Here is a 21,350-nt window from a genome sequence, read left to right as displayed (position 1 = left end):
GGGATGTAACGGCGTCTCAGCAATGGCTTGTGGATTATGTTCACTCCAAATGCGACAATTTTGCTTATTGACATACCCATTCAACCAAAAGTGAGCTTCATCGCTGAACAAAATTTTCTTGTGATGCGTCGCGCGAACCGAACCATTATTTTCGTAATAAATTTGAACGATTTGCAAACGTTGTTCAGGTGTAAGTCTATTCATTATGAAATGGCAAACCAAACTGAGCATAAATCAAGTGACAGCTGTCAAAAAAACCATCTACGAAAAAAGTAGTGCCAACTTGAAAACCTAACCTCTAAAAAAACACCCTTTACTTTTTTTTCAATGATAAATAAACATGATAAATTTTTGATTACTTCTAAGTGTAATCGATTACTCATCATGCAAAAGTGCAAATAATCAATGGCGGAACACAAAATGCTAACTACTTGAGACTGATTAACTTCTTCTTCTTAATTGGCGCGATAACCGCTTACGCGATTTCGGCCGAGTTTAACAAAGCGCGCCAGTCGTTTCTTTCTCCTGCTAACCGGCGCAAATTGGATACACCAAGTGAAGCCAAGTCCTTCTCCACCTGATCTTTCCAAAGCCTTCCTCTTCCTCTGCTACCACTAGCTGGTACCGCATAGAATGTTTTCAAAGCCGGAGCGTTTGTATCCATTCGGACGACATGACCCCGCCAACGTAGCCGCTGGATCTTTATTCGCTGCGCTATGTCTATGTCGTCGTAAAGCTCATACAGCTCATCGTTCCATCGTCTGCGATATTCGCCGTTGCCAACGTGCAAAGGTCCAAAAATCTTACGCAGAATCTTTCTCTCGAACACTCCAAGCGTCGCTTTATCGGATGTTGTCGGACGGGCATGATGAGAGTCTGGTAGAGTGTTAGTTTTGTTCGTCGAGAGTGGACTTTACTGCTCAGTTGTCTACTTAGTCCAAAGTAGCACTTGTTGGCAAGAGAGAATCTGCGTTGGATTTCCAGGCTGGCATTGCTATCGGTGTTAATGCTGGTTCCTAAATAAACGAAGTCTTTTACAACCTCGCAATCATAACTGTCAACAGTGACGTGGGTGCCGACACGAGAGTGCGCCGACTGTTTGTATGAAGACAGGAGATACTTCGTTTTGTCCTGACTGATTAACTAACTGATAACAAACTTGAGTAGTGCATTTCGAATTATTCATCGCAGAGTAAAAAAGAATGAAGTAAAAATGTCTCAATTTCGATTATTGAATTAATATATGTAGTTATAGTTATCATTATGTAAATGGGTTCACCAATCTTCCACTTCTTTGGCAATTAAATAAGTATTCACATGCCGGTCCGACTTCATGATAGCCATAATTTTATCGACATTTTTGAAGATTGGTTTACCATAACCTGCCATCTTCGACGTACAAATTATAAAATTATAAGTTTTTTATAATATAAAAATTATAAGCTTTATTGAACACAACCTTTTACCACGGAGTCTCTGCCAAAAAGAAGGGTCCATTTTCAACAGAACTCCCATTTACAAATTCTAATTGGACAATAGTGAGTTTCACACTTTATTACTCATCGCTGTTAATTGCTCTGGTCGCTCTCATAACAGTCGCCTCACACTTTCATTGTAACTGCAAGTAATGTGTGTGCTGTTCGCTGTTAACTGAACTCGCTTTCACAGCAGTCGACTCACACTTGCATTGCAACTGTAGAAGCGCTGTAAAGTCGTATGCTTAAGATGTTCGCTGGTAGGAACACATCAGAGAGCATATCCGTGTGTGAAGGTGGCCAGCAGTTATTTCTGCTTAACTTGTATAGCTTAACTTACATATTACCAGAACGCTACTGTTAGAGCCACCACTTGTTGTTGCATGCGATACTGCATTGGGTCCATTAACATTACACATTTTTTACCGCCTGTTACGATTTTTCACCTTACTCATACATATGTAATGGTACTATAGAATATAGCGAATTTTCTTTTTTTTACCTTAATTTTGAATAAATTTTTTTCGAAGCGAAATGTCAACTTTAACCCTCCCTTGGGCATCCAGGTCTGGCCCGACCTTTTCGACTTTGGTCGTGTAATTAACTTATTTCTATTATAGCTAACGACTTGAGGCTCGAGGTAGGTTAATAAAATTTAATTTTCTATCGATTTTAAAAAGGATACTCGAACAGGAAGAAAAAAGGCTAGACCTGGGTGCCCAACCGAAGGTTTTAAAAAAGGTGTCCAACGGAGGCTTAAATACCATCGTGAGATAGAACCTCACTAACCACATATAAGGAAAAACATTCAGAACTTTTTACTTTCCCTACAAAACTAAATATTTATTTTAGACGGATCCAATCGATTCGACTTTAAAAATTATTAGTTACAATTAATCACTCTTTTGCATTATTTTCAACAAGTATCCGCATGCAATTAAAACAGCTTTTCGGCAGTAGTAACTGTAAATTTGGAAATGGAAGTTAAACAGTGCTCGCCTAGCAGATTCACAAAGTTTTTTCAATTATGTTTTTGGTGCATAGTTGCCATTCAAATTCCATCCAAATCCCCGCAAGCGAAGAAAGGGCGGGGTAGAACATTTGGACGCAGGCCTTATTGAACCTGTTCATAAATGGCTCGAAATGCGATGGAAAGCAATTGATTCGCTGCTCACTTGAGTAACAACTGTCAAGAGCTTCGCGGAAACTCAGTGGGCGCTTCTGGCTATGCGTAGATCGGAGAGATTCGAGGAAGTTTCTAAAGCTAAGAAAGCGTCTGCTCTCGAATATTGTAGGTAAGACTTGGCAGTAGTATGAAGCGGTTAACACAATCGCAAATGGTCATCGTCTTTCACACTCCTTACCTATTCCTATTTCCCCGCTTTCCCTTCTCTTTGCGATGGTACCACGAAGGACGAATTTGAACGAATTTGATTTCCCCGTTGATGAAGTGTTGGGAGCATGAGTACTAACATAACCGAAAAATAAATAAATCCGAAAATCGAATAGTTAGCGAATTTTGGGCAATCATCTTTTCTTCAACAAACGTGAATCAGAAATGTTTATATGTAATTACTATACACGGATTCCTATTAATGTCAACTGACAAACGTTACGCAAAAATATTCAAAACGACGCTTAGATTCGTTTTTTCGGAGCTTTTTTTTTTTGACGCAGTTGTTTACTTACATACATATCTAATGATGACGCAATTTTCAAGTGAGTGAGTTTGCTTAACGTGTCACTGGCGTCACGTACATATGTGCATATGGCGGCTTAATAAAATAAACGTCAATATGCTTACTACTTATACTATATGCAAAAACGAAATAAAAACTTTTAAAAGCATACGAGACCCGTATTCTAGAATACACAGTATTTTCTGATGAATCATAAATGTTGTTCTTAATTAAAAATAACTCATTTTACATCTCAAGCCCTTCTGAATTACTAAATGGGCATTTCTTAACGTGATTTATGTACACATGGTAGAAAAAGTCTGCGTTCACCCAGTGTTATAAAGTATTAAAATAATTTAACGTGTTTATCTTAAAACTCTCAGTTATTTCTTTTCACTTATTCCAAAGAAAATTATTCGTAGAGGGTATGAACAAAATTTTTTGGAGTTTGAGCTGCGTCGTGTTCAGATAACGGGATTGTAGTACAGTTACTTTAATAGGCTGAGCAGAAAAAGTGTGCGTTCATTTCGAATAGTGACGATTATTTGCATGGCAATTACGTTAAATTTAATTTTAAATCATTCATGTAGTTGACGCGGTTAAGAACAAATCTAAAGAGGGGAAAAATTGATATTAGAAATACATTTTTTGTTACTATGGACCAAAGGCGAAAAGAAATAGATATTGGTGAAAGGAAAATCATTGTAAGTTTGTGGCAAAATAGTAAGAGCTATCGGGAAATCGCGAAAATTGTTGGGAGGCAATACTCCTCGGTCCAAAGAGTGATAAACAACTTCAAGCAAACGAATTGTTTGGAGTCTAAGCCTCGTTCTGGGCGTCCAAAAAAACTGACGGAAAGAGAAGAACGCAACATAACTATTCTTGTGAAGTCTAATCCACGACTAACAGCAAGCCAAATTTCAAAAGACATAGAAGTAAAATACCAAAAGAAAGTACATCCAGATACAGTAAGAAAAATTCTAAAATGAATCGGATTTCACGGCAGAGTGGCCCGAAAAAAACCCTTCATATCGCGAGTAAATCGACTTAAGCGGATGGCTTTCACCAAGCAATACGTAAACAAGCCACCTGAGTTTTGGAATAGTGTGATTTTTTCAGATGAGAGCAAGTTTTCCATTTTCGGGATTAAAGGTCGTAAAATTATTTGGAGGAAAAACGGAACGGCACTTGGAAAGCAAAATCTGGTACCTACGGTAAAGCATGGGGGAGGAGGTGCCATGATATGGGGATGTATGGCTAGTTCGGGCGTTGGAAATATACAGTTTATTGAGTCGATTATGAACAGACATGATTATCTCGATATTTTAAAAACGAATTTGAGAGAAAGTGCAATCCAACTGGGACTCGGTGAAAGATTTGTTTTCCAACAGGACAACGACCCGAAACACGCAGCAGAGATTGTTAGGTTGTGGTTGTTGTATAATGTTCCAAAACAACTTCGCACACCCCCACAATCACCTGACCTTAACCCCATTGAGCACTTATGGGACGTTCTAGAAAAAAAAATACAAGAGCGTACAATAACTAGCAAGGAAATGCTTAAGAACGCGCTTAAAGAGGAATGGGAAGCCATAAGTCCAGAAATAACAGCCAAACAAGTTGGATCAATGAAAAGACGCCTTCTAGAAGTCATAAAAAGGCGTGGATATCCAACTAGCCATTAATTTTAAAACATTTCTATGATCTTAAGCCTTTTATTTTATTATTATTGAAGTGAACGCAAACTTTTTCCGTTTAGTTTGAATGGCCTTTTTAATTTTATGTGATCTCATTTTAAATTTGATTTTGTTATTGGTAACGAAATATGTGTGATAGTTACGTTTAAGTGAACTAAATAAAACTCATTAAAAAAAATTTCTGAAATATTTATTGTTTTGAACTTTTTCCAATGCAAAGAATATTTGCATAGGTGAACGCAGACTTTTTCTACTATGTGTATGTATATATTATTGCCCTTTTTGGGTGTTTGGCCGAGCTCCTCCTCCTATTTGTAGTGTGCGTGTCTTGATGTTGTTCCTCAAATGGAGGGACCTACAGTTTCAAGCCGACTCCGAACGGCAGATATTTTTTATGAGGAGCTTTTCCAGCAGAAATACACTCGGAGGTTTGCCATTGCCTGCCGAGGGGCGACCGCTATTAGAAAAAACTTTTTCTTAATTTTTGATCTTTCACCGAGACTCGAACCGACGTTCTCTCTCTGAATTCCGAATGATAGTCACGCACCAACCCATTCGGCCAAGGCACGGCATTCTCTAAAAATTGATTGAGAATGTTCTATGCTGTTACAACAATAACTAAAAATTATAACAGGGTTTCTTTAAATGTTTACATTCGCTTTTCAAAACTATTTGTATAAGCTATTGAAAGTATTTACCTACTTTTTTGTAAGAGTTACATATTATTAATTCCAATTATAGGCTGAGGCCCGTTTGGCTGCCCGCCGGCAAGCACGCGCTGAGGCACGTGAAATACGAATGCGAGAATTAGAACGCCAACAAAAGGAACAGGAACAAAATGCAGATCGCGTTTTTGACATGCACAATGTGTCCGGCATTGATCCACTATCGCGATCGCGACTTGCAACAGGTGTGGGAAGTTCGCCTTTGGGTGCGGTGCTTAACAGCACACGCGTTAGCTCAATGTCATCACGACGCAGCAGCGAAGATTCACTGGAAGAGGAAGGACGCAGCCTGCGAGATATACGACATGAGCTTAAGGTAGGATTTTTACAAAAATTGAATTGTATCTTTTATTTAATACCTAAAATAAATTGCAGGATGTTGAGGAGAGATTTCGGAAGGCAATGATAGCCAATGCGCAATTGGATAATGAACGTGCCTCACAAACGTATCAAATACAACTGTTGAAGGACAAACTGGAAGAAGTGGAAGAATCATATGCGCAACTTCAGCGAGAATTCAAAGAGAAATCACGTGATTGCAATGCGCTGAAAAGAAATTTAGATAAATTAAGTGAAGAACTTAAACTGGTGCAAGGTCAACTGACTGAACGCGATAAACTTATCGCCGATCAGGGTTTAGTTATTGTGGCCATAGAGAATGAAGAGGGTACTGATGCAAAACGTGCTCTAGTCAGTGTAGAGAATGCTCAGCTGTTAGGTTCAGTGCAAGGTTCTTTGGGTGTGTATTAATATTGGTAAAGACCTTTTTTCTTTGTACTAATTTTATATTTTCCCAAGATGTGCGACTGAAAAAATTCAGCGAGGAAAAGCAACAGCTTTTGGCAGAAGTGCAGAAACTACAGGAAGCATTAGAGAACTACAAGAGTCAAGGCAAAGGGCGTTCGAATTCGCTTAACGGACCATCAGGGTCTGATGAGGACTACGAAGCACAAAGTATTTATTGTGTGACATTGTCAATGCGATGGTCAATAGTACATTTTTATTTATTTATATTCGGGTAATAGGAGAGGCGAACAAAATAATATCAGACTACAAGTATAAACTGCAGAAGGCTGAACAAGAGATCGCCAGCTTGCAGGCCAGTTTGGCACGTTCAGAAACGCAAGTCATACGTTATAAAAGCACAGCTGAGGCGGCTGAAAAGGCAGAAGCGGAACTTAAAATTGAGCGGAGAAAATTGCAAAGAGAGGTAAGAAAACAAGTACATAATTTAAGGTGTTTAAATACAGGGTGGCTGATGAATTTTGTTACATTAAGAAACTCAAATAACTTTTTTTTTAGTGTATGGAATTCATTTATTTTTTTTCAAGTTGAAGGTCATTAAATTTTATTAAATGTAGCTTAACTAGTTTTAAAAATAATTGAATTTAAATGCCCCCATGCTCGTTGACACAAGTGCGGCATCTTAGTAAAAAGTTGTTCATTGCTGCTTTGAGAGTTGCGACAGGAATAGCCGCAATTGTTGCCCGAATGGATTGTTTTAGTTCATCCAAATTTGTTGGCTTTGTTTTATAAACTTCTTGTTTACATAAACCCCACAAGAAAAAGTCAGGTGCAGTAAGGCCAGGCGACCTGGGGGGCCAACGAAATTCGGAGTTTCTTGAAATCAGTTTATTGGGAAATTTTCGTCGCAACTCTGTCATAACAGTCTGGGCTATGTGAGACGTTGCCCCATCTTGTTGAAACCACACAGAGTTGAAAGGAATTCTCTTTCGGCGTAGTTCTGGATAGAAAAATTCTTTAGCATTTTCAAATAACAGTCTCCAGTAACCGTAACGGTGTGACCATTTTCTTCAAAAAAATAAGGCCCGACAATACAGCGTGAAGCGTGGAACCGCACACCACACTGTCACGCGAAGAGGATGCAATTCCGTCTCGTGGAGTATCTGTGGGTTAGAAGTACTCCATATTCGACAATTTTGTTTGTTCACATTGCCGTTTAAATGCCGAAATGGGCCTCATCAGACATGAAAAGGCAGTTTAACATGTTTTGGTCTTCTTCCACCATTTGCAGGAGCTTCTGGCAAAATTCCAAGCGAATCGGCAAGTCAGCTGCATTCAGTTTGTTAACCATTTGAATTTTGTAGGGAAATAAGTCTAAATCTTTGTGCATTATTGTTTGCAAAGACTGTCGGCTGACACCAAGTTGAGCAGATAAGCTTCTTGTTGAAACCCTTGGATTGCTTTGTATAGCTGCAGCTACAGCAGCGATCGTTTCCTCCGTCCGAACTGGTGGGTTTCGATGATAAGGCCTTCTTGCGACTGTTCCTTGCTCAGCAAAATTATTCACCAGTCTCATTATGGTCCATCTGCTCGGGGGATCGCCGCCAAACATCCGCCTGTACTCTCTCTGTACCAAAACTACGGACTCCAGTGCGTGATAGCGGCGGACTATCCAAATTCTTGTTTGCGTGTCCCAGTTATCCATTTTAATAAATTTTAAAGATCAATCTGCAAATTAAAACAAAAATGGAACAGATAACTTAAAAAGAAAAAAAGTTATTCAATTTTTTTTTGGTAGCGGCTTTCATCAGCCACCCTGTAGTTTTATATTATTTTAATTGATATAAATACAAATTTCTCCAATTTAATTTAGGAATTATTAGTTATACATTTTTGGGATGAATGTCATTGCCAATAAATATGAGTAAATGGTTTTGTTAGTTGCCAAAGGCAAACCCTTAAATTCACTGCTACTAAAATGAGAACATTTGATATCATAAAAAACTTTATGGCTTAACGGTACAGATATGCATTTATAAATATATATGTACATGTGCTTTGTTCTCTAAACTATTTACTTACTGATTTATGAAAGTCCTAACTGTTGTGAAGAGTGTACGCCGAAGAGTATGAATCAATGCGCTTCAAAATAACGTTGGACATCTTTTTGAATGGCCTGAAGCGTTGATCAATATTTCAATTGCTTCGTTACAAATACGCAAGATGGCACTAAAGGAAAATAGTCACAAGTTCAATTCACAGCAAAAGTTACTGCTTTCTCTATTTAATTTTGTAAACAAAAATGTTCAGCTACCCGGAAGTCCGTTTAGTATTTTTTTAGGTTTAATTTTCAAAGAGTTTACATTTACAAATAAGAGAAGCAGCTCGCCCAAACACCGAATAAAGGGGGTAGGCGCCAATTATATATATATTTATATACAGTGAAACCTCCCACAAGCGGACACTCACGGTTCCACAATTTTCGTCCGCTTATGGGGAGTGTCCGCTTATGGGGGTTGAAAAAAAAACTCTAGGTTAAAATTACTATCCCACCTCTTTAAATATTGTAATTTTTTTATGTTATTTTATGGTACGTTCAGTTTTTTTCATATTTATTGAAAAATATATATGTATTATATGTATGTACATTTTTATATTGGGAACAATGAGTATATTTACACATTTGAATATACATATTTGATTGAACATATTTATATTTTAGGCTTCAAAAATTCATATACCGTAGTCTGTCGGAGATTTTCCTGTTTATGTTTCAGAAAAAGGTTTTCAAGATGACATTCTAAAGTCTTGGCGTATTGGAATCCAGTAATATCGTCTCTTAAAAATAGTTTAATGCGACGCAGTTGTTCTAATGCTTCAGGATATGACTTGATCTGACATTCATCCTGGACACATACATGGTTTGAGTCTTCGCTTTCTCCGTCAGATAATTCCTCAGTATTAATTTCGTCAATGACAACGTCAACATTATTGTCTTCTGTATTAACAACTTCGTCGATTAACAATAACTCTTCTGACCTTGCTGATTTTCATTTAAAATCTTTATCAAAGCCGCTAGTGTCGATATGGGAATATCATCCTCTGCCTCGTAGTCAGAACATTCAAGCGGAGCTTTTTGAAACCCGGCTTTCGAAAAACAATTCTTAATTGTTTCTGCCGTTACGTTGTCCCATGAAGATTTAATAAAAAAAAAAACAGCCTCCAAAATGTCAAAAGTTTTTGAAAGTCTGTCCATTGGAAGGTGTCCTAATTTTGTCAAAATATGTTTGATTATATGGCATCTGCACTTAAAATTTTGTATTATACCCTGATCGAGGGGCTGACAAACGGATGTTGTATTAGCAGGTAAAAAGATCAACTTTATGTTATCTAGTTTAATATCTCGAGGGTGAGTTGTAGCATTGTCCAAAAATAATAAAATTTGTCTCTTCTGGCAGCCCATTTTTTTATCAAGCATTTCTAGCCACTCACACATAATTTCATGAGACATCCAAGCTTTCCGGTTTGACTTCCATTCCACTGGCAAACTTCCTATACTCGTATTGCCTCTTTTAAAGGCGCGTGGGCATGCTGCTTTTCCGATAACCAATGGCTTTTCTTTATCTCCAACCATATTGGCACACAATCCTCGAAATTAACCTCGGAAGATCCCCCACATGTTCTTTTGAAAGTCACATTATGACGCCTACGCCATTTCTCAACCATCCATTTGACGCAGAAAAATTTTGAATACCGATCGGCCAGCGATTTCTTTTGCTTTTCCTTTATAATAATACCCGATATTGGTATATTTTGGCTTCTGGCCTTAACGAACCATTCGAAACTCAAATGGTCAATTTTTGAGCCATCCGCGTTTAAGGACTTTTTCTTTTTGTTGACGTTATCACCGCCCATCCATATTCTTTTAATATCTTTTATTTCAACTATTGTCAATCTACTATCTTTGTTGTCCGTGGATTAGAGTATCGCGTCCGCTTATGAGAGGTTTTTATTGTTTTCTTTACACATTTGTTCAGTGTTATATTTTGCTTGTCCGTTACCGAGAGGTCCGCGTCCGCTTTCGAGAGGTGATTAGAATAAAAAAAATGAGAAAAAGTGTCCGCGTCCGGTTATTAGAATGGAATTCGTTCTAAAAACACAACATAAAGCTTGGTTCCTCAGTTTTTGTCCGGTTATGGGGAGTGTCAGCTTATTGGAGGTGTCCGCAAGGGGAGGTTTCACGGTATATACATTTTATACGGACGTCATGCCTGTTTGTAAATATTTTGCTCTACTTTTATTGCAGTGCACATTGGATTATTTACATATGGCACAGAAAACAAATCTCAAAAGAGATTGATTTTTTCTTTCAATTTAATTTTTTTTTTTTTTCAGTCATAATTTCTGAAGGCTTTGAGACTCCATCTTGGAAGATATCTTATTTTTAATGATTACCTATCCTAGTTTAAACAAAAAAGTTTTTTTTCAGATAAAGACCGAAATTTAGAAACGTAACAATTAGAGCCTTTAAAAAAAATGTTTGTGAAAAAAATTATGGAGATAATAAAACTGAGATACTATCTGACTTGTTATAATCCCATTTATGCAAATCGGAGCGAAAAATGTTGACTCAAATTTGAAAAGAGATTAATTTTCTCTTTGAATTGGATAATTTTTTGTTGAACGCTTAACCTTTTCTCATATGGATATTTTCTCCACCTTCCTGTGACGTATTGTATACAAATTTTTGTCATAATTGTATCTCTGTACTGTATGGTATACTTGTAGATATGCCTGGAATGAATGACAGGGTGCTTCTCATATGATTATTTTACTCAGTCAATATCAAGGAAGTATCAACATAAAGAAATAATCAAGACGTATAAGAATGTATGGTTTTATTATATTATTATTTATTCTAATATTATTTCTGGAAGTTATCGAGAAATTCATTACTGCTCTGGCTTACACTCTACACCATCAAGTTCCAAAACAGGTTCCGTTAATTTAACTTGTATTACTAAGACAATTGACAACTTGTATTATTAAGACAATTGTTTGGCATTGCATTGCATTTTCTTAAGTTACTCCCTGACTAACCGAAAAACGTTGAATTTTTAATTAACTTTACTTTTACTTTTGTCTGTATGTATTTTTTTTTTTGTTTTTGTAAAAAATAATTTTAATGATAACAACTAAATTATGGTTTTCTTTAGAATCGTGAGGCCATGGAACGTCTGGAAGAGTTGGAAACTTCAAATAATCACCTGCTAAAGCGACTGGACAAACTAAAGAATGCTAAAAGCGCATTACTGAAGGACCTTTGACCGAAATCTATACATGCAACCTCGATCAGAAACAATTATAGCATAGATAAATGCAAACATAATGGCGAAACTTTAGTTGGATGCGAAAACTGTGAGCAATGAAATGGCATAAAAATGTTCACAACAAAGTGACGGCAGAACAAAGACATCAAATCATAGAAGCTTCTTCAGAAGAAAAGCAAGTCTGAGTAATGAAGTGAGAGTGCTAATGGCACGATGTTAGCAAAATTGTTGCCATTTGACATTCCAACATGAATAGTCAGAAAACATATGTCGCCTAAAATTACCAACATAATCAATTTAATATTTATTAACATACATAAATAATAGTTAAGGGCATAAAGCGTAAAACATACATATACGCAATATGTACTATGTATATGTACATACATACATATATTAGGCGCATACTGTCAGTAGTTAATAATAAATAACCCAACTAAAATGTCAAAAGTTTTAAGTTTGCAAAAATAATAATAATACTAATTTATATCGCAAATTTCAATTCAAAACATGAATAGAAAATATGGAAAGAAAAATATGGTATTCCATTATGACAACATAAACATGACAACTAAATTCGTTAATTTGAACTGCTCGCGCATGGATATTCTAGGGGAATATACTCTAATATAGTACATACATTGGCAAACATACCTATTGCAATCGCATGGAACTTCAAACACATGCTGAAAAATATTAAACCATGCATGTACATATATAGGCGAACAATCATGACACTGAGATATCCCCTATTTATGATCTTTTAATCTTCATAACGACCAAAAAGTTAAAAAAAAGATACTAAACCACAAATGCGAGAAGTGTGGATGCGAGTGCATTATGTTCAAAAGTAAGCTTGTACAATAGAATCATGCATATACATATATATATGTGTATTCATATGGTTAAATCACTTCGCTTTTCTTGTTTTTGTTAATATGCATAAGTGCAAACTTGAATCATTAATTCGTCGTATAGTCGGATACAAAAGTTTTCAAAATGATTTAGATTGTTAGTTATTTTTGTAAAATAACTTATATATACATACATAATAAAAATAACAGTGGACTTTTGACAGCACAATTTATTTTCACTTAGCATTAGTGCCTACAGGGCACTGCATACATTACTGAGTTGTAGGCAGTATTTAAAATTGTTAACTCATCAAATGTTAAATAAGAAATATTATTATGCCCATTATTTATTGCTTAAAATAGAAGAGCTCCTGAAGTTAGTCAGTTCGATTGCTTTGGTAAATATTCCACAATTATGTACATATATGTATGGTGCACATATAAATGCATATGTAAATATCTACATACATATTCGCATACATATCGCACCCTAAATACAAAAGGGTCACAACTCAAAATTTTCCAAAACTGAGTTTTTTGCATAAATTAATTCAGACTACACATTTCTAACTGCTGCAAATATTTCATTCACATAACTATCTTCTTTAACTGGAAAAATACAGTTATGTCTATTTTTATGTCAAGTGTGTTGCTTTTGCACGATCAACTAAAGAGAATTATTTTTAGTTGCGTTAATGGGCTCAAGAACAGCTGATTACTTTTATTACACATAAAGAGTTTTATTTTGAGTTCTGCCTCTATAACTGCAAAAGGTGATAAATTTCATGGTATATTATTTTGCATTGTGCCTCTTTAGTTGTGAAAAGTGAGTTCAATTAGGTTAGGAAACTTATAAAATTAAAACATTTATCAGTTAAAAAGGCACAACTTAAGATAATATCACTATTTAATTGAAAGAATTTCAGTTAAAGAGTCATAAATCAAAATTTTGTTTTATTTTCGCAAACATAATTTAAAATTGAAAAACATATAGTAGAACCTTCTTCAATGTTGTATATTTTTAGGATGGAACAATATTTTCTTTAAATATTACAATAATTTTTACATAAAACGTTTTTCGTCTCTCCTGAAAATCTTAGTATTTTGAGTTGTGACCCTTTTGTATTTAGGGTGCGATATGTGCCCAGCAAATGTTAAAAATCATAATTGAATATCATCATTTGCAATCTCGTAAACGATGCTCTCACTAATATTTTTCATTAGTAAGTGAAAGGCGTTAAAGCAAAAATGATTTTAAATTACGCGTATATCAAATGCGTTTGTTTTAACTATTTATTTGTATCTGCCTACAAAAATATATAGAAAAAAAAACGATGTTAACACCATATGAAGACTAAAAAATTAAATGTTTAGAGTACTTAAAATTCAAGTATTGCAAAAACAGAAGTAATAGGAAATTTAGTTTTTGAAAAGTAATTTAATGACAGAAGTAAATAGAAATAAATTTGGGTTGAATCTTGCCAAGACACATCATGAGTGTGTAGAATTAATGTAACACACAAGAGCCCGGGCAAATGCATATTCTTTTTATTACAATATATTGCACTTTGTTGGCTTTGCCTCATCCATGCTTAGAGTTATGTGCAAAAAGGCGTAAAGAGATTAATTAATATGGTTCTACTTAATTTAATTCGAAAAGTTGTAAAAAAATTATTAAAACAATATTTAATTGACAAATAAAACTAATTTCAATACACATCTTAAAAATATACTACAAACCCAACTTTCACTTTACGATCTACGTTAAAGCAATTGCCGGTAATTGACGGTAGGTATTGGTCATTCTACACGGTAGGCAGGAAGCATCGATAGGTTGCACAAAAATGTCGACAAAAACTGCAAGCTGGGTTGTATTTGTTGATGATTATAGGTGCAAAATCCGTTGGAATTGAAATACTACCTGCTCCTTTTCAAAAGTTATTCATATTTTTATATTTCAGGTTGGGACAATTTGGAATAAATATCAAAAGTTATTTTCTAAATAGATATGTAAAAGTGTTGTATACTCAATACATGGTATATAATACGTATATCAATATTATGTAGCTATATTATATAAATTAATACAAAACACTTTTTAGTATTGTATTACTTTTTTTATTCATCAAAAGTTCACAGCGATGTTACTCGCTCTATGACAAATCTTATATTGCCCTACTATCACTCAAGTGCGTTTTGGGAGACCTCTGATAGGTATGAATGTGCAAACGCATTCCGTTGCTTGTAGCGGGATAACAAGAGGCGTTATTTTGGGGAAATGCAAAGGCTGGGGAAATGCAAAGGCATACCGAAGCTATTTTCTTTTTGTAATGCGGGACGCTTCGATCAGCAACTGAAGTTATTGTTGGCAAATCAACTGTGTCGATAAACGCGTGTTCGAAGGTGCCGCTAAGCGGGGACATAGGTATGTTGTTGCCGAATTCTTATTGTAATGCTATGATCATAACGCAAACGTACGATCAATACAAAATTATTATAAGTTTAAGCACAAAATTGAGTGCCAAAGCAGAATTTCGACAACAGCTTTAATTCTGCGCCTCTGTTACTTTAACTTATATAATAGTTACGATAAATGCCGCTAGGTGGCAGAGGGCAGTCGAGTGCTTCCCGCAATAAAAAAGTACAGTTTAAACTATTAATATTAGTGTTTTCTGGCAAATGTATTTTCTAGTTTTAGAAATTCTTATATGAGAAGATTAATTAATAATGAATAGTCAGCTGAATAGTCGGGTGAATAGTCAGCATCCGCTTTATAAATGCGATCATGAAGAAAATCGCACAAAAGTATGCGCTCTTTGTGGGAAAAAAATTATTTTCCAAAATAAACCTTCTCATCATTTCTTGCTATCTGAAAAACATATTGAAGTTATAAAAAAGCACATTAATGGTGAATTTAATATTTATAATATTGTAGTAAAGTCCCAAAAAGTTTATGTAGCTCTTGCCGACTAACTATAAATGAATATGGAAATGATATTTTCAAAAGACCTTGTCCAACTATGCCCAATTACGAGGATCTTAAATTATCAAAAGAAACAAGAACGATGGGTTGTAATTGTTACATCTGTCTAACAGCACGAGTTACGAGTCATAAAAAACAAAAAAAAGGTAGAGGTCAAATTAGGGATTTCTCTACAAATATTGACGTAAACAAGTGTTTAGATGATACTTCGCAACAAAAAGATTTTACTTTCTAAAAATGAGGCAAAGGCAACTAAACCGAGAACTTCTACTGAGTTATGTAACAGTTGTTTTCAACAAATAGGTAAAGGCATATCACATTCTTGCAGAGGTCCTTCTACTTCTAATGCTCCTAAGAATGTTTTGAATATAGTACAAAAGTTACCCGAGAAACAGCAGAACCAAATAATAACTAAAATTTTGAAAAAAAAAAAATTTCCAACAATGATAACGAAGATAAAGATGAGCTCGTGTTAAATACTCTGGGATCGAAGGTTCGGGTAACTGTTAATAAAAAAAAGAAAAAGAATTAAGATTTTCTGCCGAAAGATTAGACAATTTCCAAGCTAATACTGGATCGTCTACAAATGATATGAAAAAATTGGCTAACTTCATTCGTAGTTCTGCTGGTAGAAACTCAGTTCCCAAGAATTACAATCAACATTTGTATGAAAAATCTAATATCCTGGAACACATTTATAAAGAAGGTTACTACGAATTCGAAACATCCCAAGATGGTATTAAACAGAGACCAGTTGTATATGCTATTGCATCAGAACTCGTAGACTTTGTCTTTGAAAATCAAAACATTGAACATATTGAACAATCAAAAATAAAAGTAATGGCAGATGGAGGACAAGATTTCTTCAAAGTTTCTCTTTCAATATCAATTCCAGAAGACGACTTGAAAGAAAATGACTTGGATAAAAGTAAAAATGTTTCAACTTACTCTACTGGTGGAAGTATGGCAAATAAACGTAAGTTGACTAGTGTATTTAAATTGCTTTTATTAGGCATAGTGCCTCGGATTAAAGAGACCTATGATAATTTTAAAATTTTGGTTGAATTGACGAAACTCAATGAGATACCATTTAAATTTGTTGGAGATTTAAAGCTCGTTCTATTCGTCAGTGGGCAGCAAACTGCAACGGCTTTCTACTCTTGCCCTTATTGCTTCGTCACATTAAATGAACTAAAAAGTTAATTATAATAAAATGATTGAGGAAAATTATATAAGCAGTGATGACAAAAATCTTGATTTAAAGACCTACAAGCATTTAAAAGATGACTACTTTAAATTCAAGAGCTTGGGTAATGACAAAAAAAAGTCTAAAGAATGTCGCAGTACAGTAAATCACCCTTTATTCATTGAATACGGCACTACTGAAGATGATAACTTGTACGTACTTCAGAAGTGCATTCCTCCTGAATTACACCTATTACAAGGGTTTGTCAACCATCTTTTCTGGGACGGTATAGTTAAAATTGAGGAAATTGGAAAATATAGAGCGTTATTGTGGCCGAATAAATTAGGTATATCTCATAAGAGCTATCAAGGAGATATGTTTGAAGGCAATCAATGTCGAAAATTACTTAAAGAGGCCGTTAAATTGCAGGATCCTGAAATTTACGAGCTTGCAGGACCATTTCGTTTACAGCCTTATATTGCTGCATTTAAAGCTATGAATAAAATTGTTGAAAAGTGCTTTGCTGCCAAAAAAGCTGATCTTACTGACTTTAACAAAAATTTAAAAGAACTCCGTGAAGCCTTAAAAAGTACTGAAATTTCTCAAACACTAAAAATTCATATTATCCTGGAGCATTTGGAGGAAGCAATCATATTCTTGAATAATGATGGCTTAGGTTTATGGTCCGAGCAGGCTGGAGAGTCAGTTCATAGCGAGTTCAATAAATATTGGAATAGATTTAAAATAAATTTGCTAGATGAACCATCTTTTATAAGTCGCTTAAAGAAAGCTGTCGTTACATTTTCATCACAGCATGTTTAAATTTACAAACTTAAGTTTACAAATTCTAAATAATATATACAGAAACTAGCGAAAACCCGCCCGTTCCGCTGGTCGTCTTTAAAAAAATCTAGATTAATTAATTAAATTAAGCCGAAAAATACTGTGTGTTTTTTATAAAAATTCTCGCGCATGAATAGTAATGAAAGAAGTTTTAAATATTAGTAGCAATTAAAAAACGTTTGATGTGATTTACTTTATTACTTTTTTATCGTAATGCTCTTTGGTATACGTACAATATTCTTCGTTTTTCCATGCGTTGTTGAATAAATGAACAATACCGATGGCTTACCAACTCTTGAGCATGAAACATAAAGTTGGCTATGAGAAAAACATGGATATTCTAAATCAATACCACAAATTGATAAAGTTTGGCCTTGTGACTTATTAATAGTAATCGCGAATGCAAGGCGAACAGGAAATTGAAGACGTTTGAATTCAAATGGCATATACGATGGTATCATTGGTATTCGCGGTATTAAAACGTCTTCACCAGAGTATTTTTTTTTAATTTAACGTTTTTGAGAAAATTTTGTTCTTGAAAAAATTTCATACTTTTGTAAAAGTTTAAATTGATTTGTTAAAAAAGATTTTTTTCCGCTTTGAAAAACACCCCCTCGAAAAAATGTATTCTCTATTAATAGTGGAATATGAAATGCTTTGAAAAAACCATTTTTTTTTTAATTTTGTTTGGTTTTCAGAAAATTTTGTTTTGAAAAAATTTCATACCCTTGAAAAAGTTTTATTTTATTTTATTTGTTTAAAATTTTTGAATTTTTTTTTTTTTTTTGTAATTTTAGAAAAACACCTCTTCGAAGAAATTTCTTTTATCTTTTTGAGGAAAATTTGGTTTTGAAAAAATTTGATGCTTTTTATTTCTTCAAAGTTTTTGAAAACAATTTTTTTTATAATTTTCGAAAAACACCCCTTTGAAAAAATGTTTTCTATGTGTCATAGTGGTATTCCATTAACTTTTAGGATTATAGTCAAATACTTACAAATATCTACGCTTTCACAAATAGCAACAATAAACAAATTTCCTCAAAACCAAAAAATTTACTTTTTTTCTAAAAAAATTCTAAACAAACAACGTAATAAATTTAGAATTTTGTGTTCACGAAAAAACAGTATTGTTTTTATTGTATTCACTGAAAACCAAAATGTTGCAAAAAATCAAAACAAAACTAAATTATTTTTTTGTGTTCATTTGGTCCATATGTTCCATAAAAAGTTGATATGGTAAATAATATGCAGGGTCTGATACACGCAAATTTCCATTGACCATTATAGTGACAAAATTATCGATCACCAATTCCAACAGGATTTCAAAATCAGAGTTGGAATGAGTTGTTGTGTGGTGTACTTCTGAAAAAATGAGAAATAAACAAAATAAATCTAAAAATTCGAATTCTAACTTTATCTTGTGTATGTTCTTATTACCTTTGAATTTTTCCAATGAAGCACCATTCATTTTAAATTTTCCAAGAATTTTTTCTTATCATTTCGCGTTTCTTTCCTTTTTCATTCGATTCCAACATTTGTTCATAGCCGAAAACATCGTTTGCAAACGCATTCATTTCCATATAGAATTGGTCAAAGAAAGCATTGCTCAATTGAATTGAAACATTATTTTCATAAATACTTAGGACCTTAACTAATGCACCTTGGTACATACCAAACGCAGATATTCATCGCGACCTTGACATCGATACTATTGATGAAACAATACAAAGCGCTAGCAGAAGACACATAAATAGACTATTAACGCATACAAATCCTATGATGAGAAGACTACCAAATAAAGAAAAATCTACCCAAAGTCGGCTTAACCGTCAAACACCAACAGATCTTGCAAAATCCTTGTAATCAATTGCCAACTAATCGTATATGTCATTGTTTGTTAACCACTTGTTTTTAAATAATATGTATATATTTCTTCTAAATGAGCTTGGGCGCATTGGCCCTTCAATATCACTCTCATTCCATCTTTTTGTAAATCAAATTACTTATTGTCTAACGACAGGTGTAATATTTTATGGAAGAAATAAAAAAAAAAAAAATTTTCATTCGAATCATTTGAAATTTCTGTATACAATAACGAAAAATTCAAAAAAAGTTGTACACATAAAATGAATGTCGATTTGAAACTTACTTTAATCTAAGAATCGAGCAAGTTTTGTTTTGTACAATATTTTGATTTTTTCTTTTTTTTTTATATGAAGAAAATATTTAAAAGAAATTTTTTTTTGCTAAAAACCTTCCCCTAGTGGATCCCTATAATATGAAAAAAGAACGAATAAAATTGGCCTCGTATCGGCCCAAAAAAATGCGTACAAACGAACATCATTTCATTTTTATATATATACATAGATATAAGATTTTTTTCAGTGAAAGAATTTTTAAAATCGGTCCAGTAGTTTTTGAGCCTATTCATTACAAACAAACAAAGTTTTCCTCTTTATAATATTAGTATAGATAATACACTTTGTACTCCTTCGTAATCAAAATAAAAGAATCATCTTTGTCAGCTGCATCAACAACGGCAAGCAAAAATGTAACTGTAAGTAAGAAATTCGTACAGCAAAAGTGTACTTTGCACTTTGAAGTAGGAAATGCGCGAAATAACGGTACTTTTTATTTGCGATGCTTCGAAATAATATTTGTTGGCAGACTATTTTCAGTATAACTGTCGTGTATTACGTGTCGAATCATGTCTCGAAAAGAGTTGACATTGTACACATGCATAAGGATGGGAAATCATACTCTGGAAAATCATCAGCAGAAGTAGAGCAACAAAAAATACTTTTATTCTGTTCGGCAGCAGAATTGTGCCTGTAAATTGCAATTGCCCAATATCAGACCGTTAACCGGCTCTCACCGAATTTGAGAGTATCGGCTGATGGGCTGACGTAACAGAAGATGTATTTAGAGAAAAAACTGATCTTGGCCACACCTTCTGAATTCTTTTCACCATGTCGTAACTTTTTTCTAATATCCCCAACACAATCGTGCTATTGACGTAAACCAGCCGCTATCACATCCCTTGTTACGCCAGCAAATCAATTCATTCCTTCAAAATCGCTCAAAGCCGGCTAATGATTGATGTTTTTATGAATTTTGTCTGTGTCTGTTTGAAAAACCGTGAGATCCATCATGCTAATAAAAAGGCATTCCCAAAATATTATACATTTTGTTTTAATTGGAAGCCTTCAAAGATAATTGTATCCAAATATAACAGAAATAAAGTTCTTTAAAGTTGCGTGCTTCAATATCTCTACAGCTATTAAAACAAAATATAAAATTTTATGAAATTTCCTATATAGTTATAGTAAAAGTGGTTGAATATACCATACACTTGTAGAATGAGTTTCGAATCTTTGCGTTATTGCTTACTTTATTGTAAATCCTTCATCAATTCAACGAAAGTTATGCGCATTTTTAATTGAAAGTTCAATTTAATTTAACCAGTAGAAAAACATGTTTGCATGTTTATATCACAAACGAGTTTTAAATATTTTGGGCAACGTTTTTACTGTATTGGTGAACGGAAAACACCAACATGTTCTAATTTTTGGCTCAATTCGCTCCGCCTAAATTTTAAAATGGCAACACTGACAACAAGTTTGCTTGGTTCGTGTTTTGCTGTAAAACGGCAGCACTGCTCAAGAGCTTTTATGCTCACTAGCTATGCTGCTCTAACTAATGACAATGTAAAATGATGGCGTATTTCCAGCGCAGAATTTGCAAAACTTTGAGGATGAACTCGAATGCCCTTCAACTGACATTGGGGCAAACCGGCTTGGTACTTCTCTGGTGGCGCTTTACAACGGCTACAAT

General features: G+C 34.4%; 1 protein-coding gene across 4 annotated transcripts in view; it reads left to right on the top strand.

Annotated features, from left to right (window-relative positions):
• The window catches only part of LOC129239585 (leucine-rich repeat flightless-interacting protein 2), a 35,193-nt gene extending 20,950 nt beyond the window's left edge, over positions 1 to 14,243 (top strand). For all 4 annotated transcript variants that reach the window (XM_054875188.1, XM_054875189.1, XM_054875187.1 and 1 more), the window contains 5 exons: positions 5,593 to 5,892; positions 5,952 to 6,315; positions 6,375 to 6,530; positions 6,602 to 6,786; positions 11,537 to 14,243. In XM_054875188.1, coding sequence (XP_054731163.1) covers positions 5,593 to 5,892; positions 5,952 to 6,315; positions 6,375 to 6,530; positions 6,602 to 6,786; positions 11,537 to 11,647 — 1,116 coding nt within the window. In that variant the 3' untranslated portion in view covers positions 11,648 to 14,243. The remainder of the gene's footprint in view (positions 1 to 5,592; positions 5,893 to 5,951; positions 6,316 to 6,374; positions 6,531 to 6,601; positions 6,787 to 11,536) is intronic.
• The last annotated feature ends 7,107 nt before the right edge of the window (positions 14,244 to 21,350 follow it).

Source organism: Anastrepha obliqua, chromosome 2 (genome assembly GCF_027943255.1).
Source record: "Anastrepha obliqua isolate idAnaObli1 chromosome 2, idAnaObli1_1.0, whole genome shotgun sequence".
Classification (NCBI taxonomy): Eukaryota; Metazoa; Arthropoda; class Insecta; order Diptera; family Tephritidae; genus Anastrepha; species Anastrepha obliqua.
This window is presented reverse-complemented; position numbering and strand designations above follow the sequence as displayed.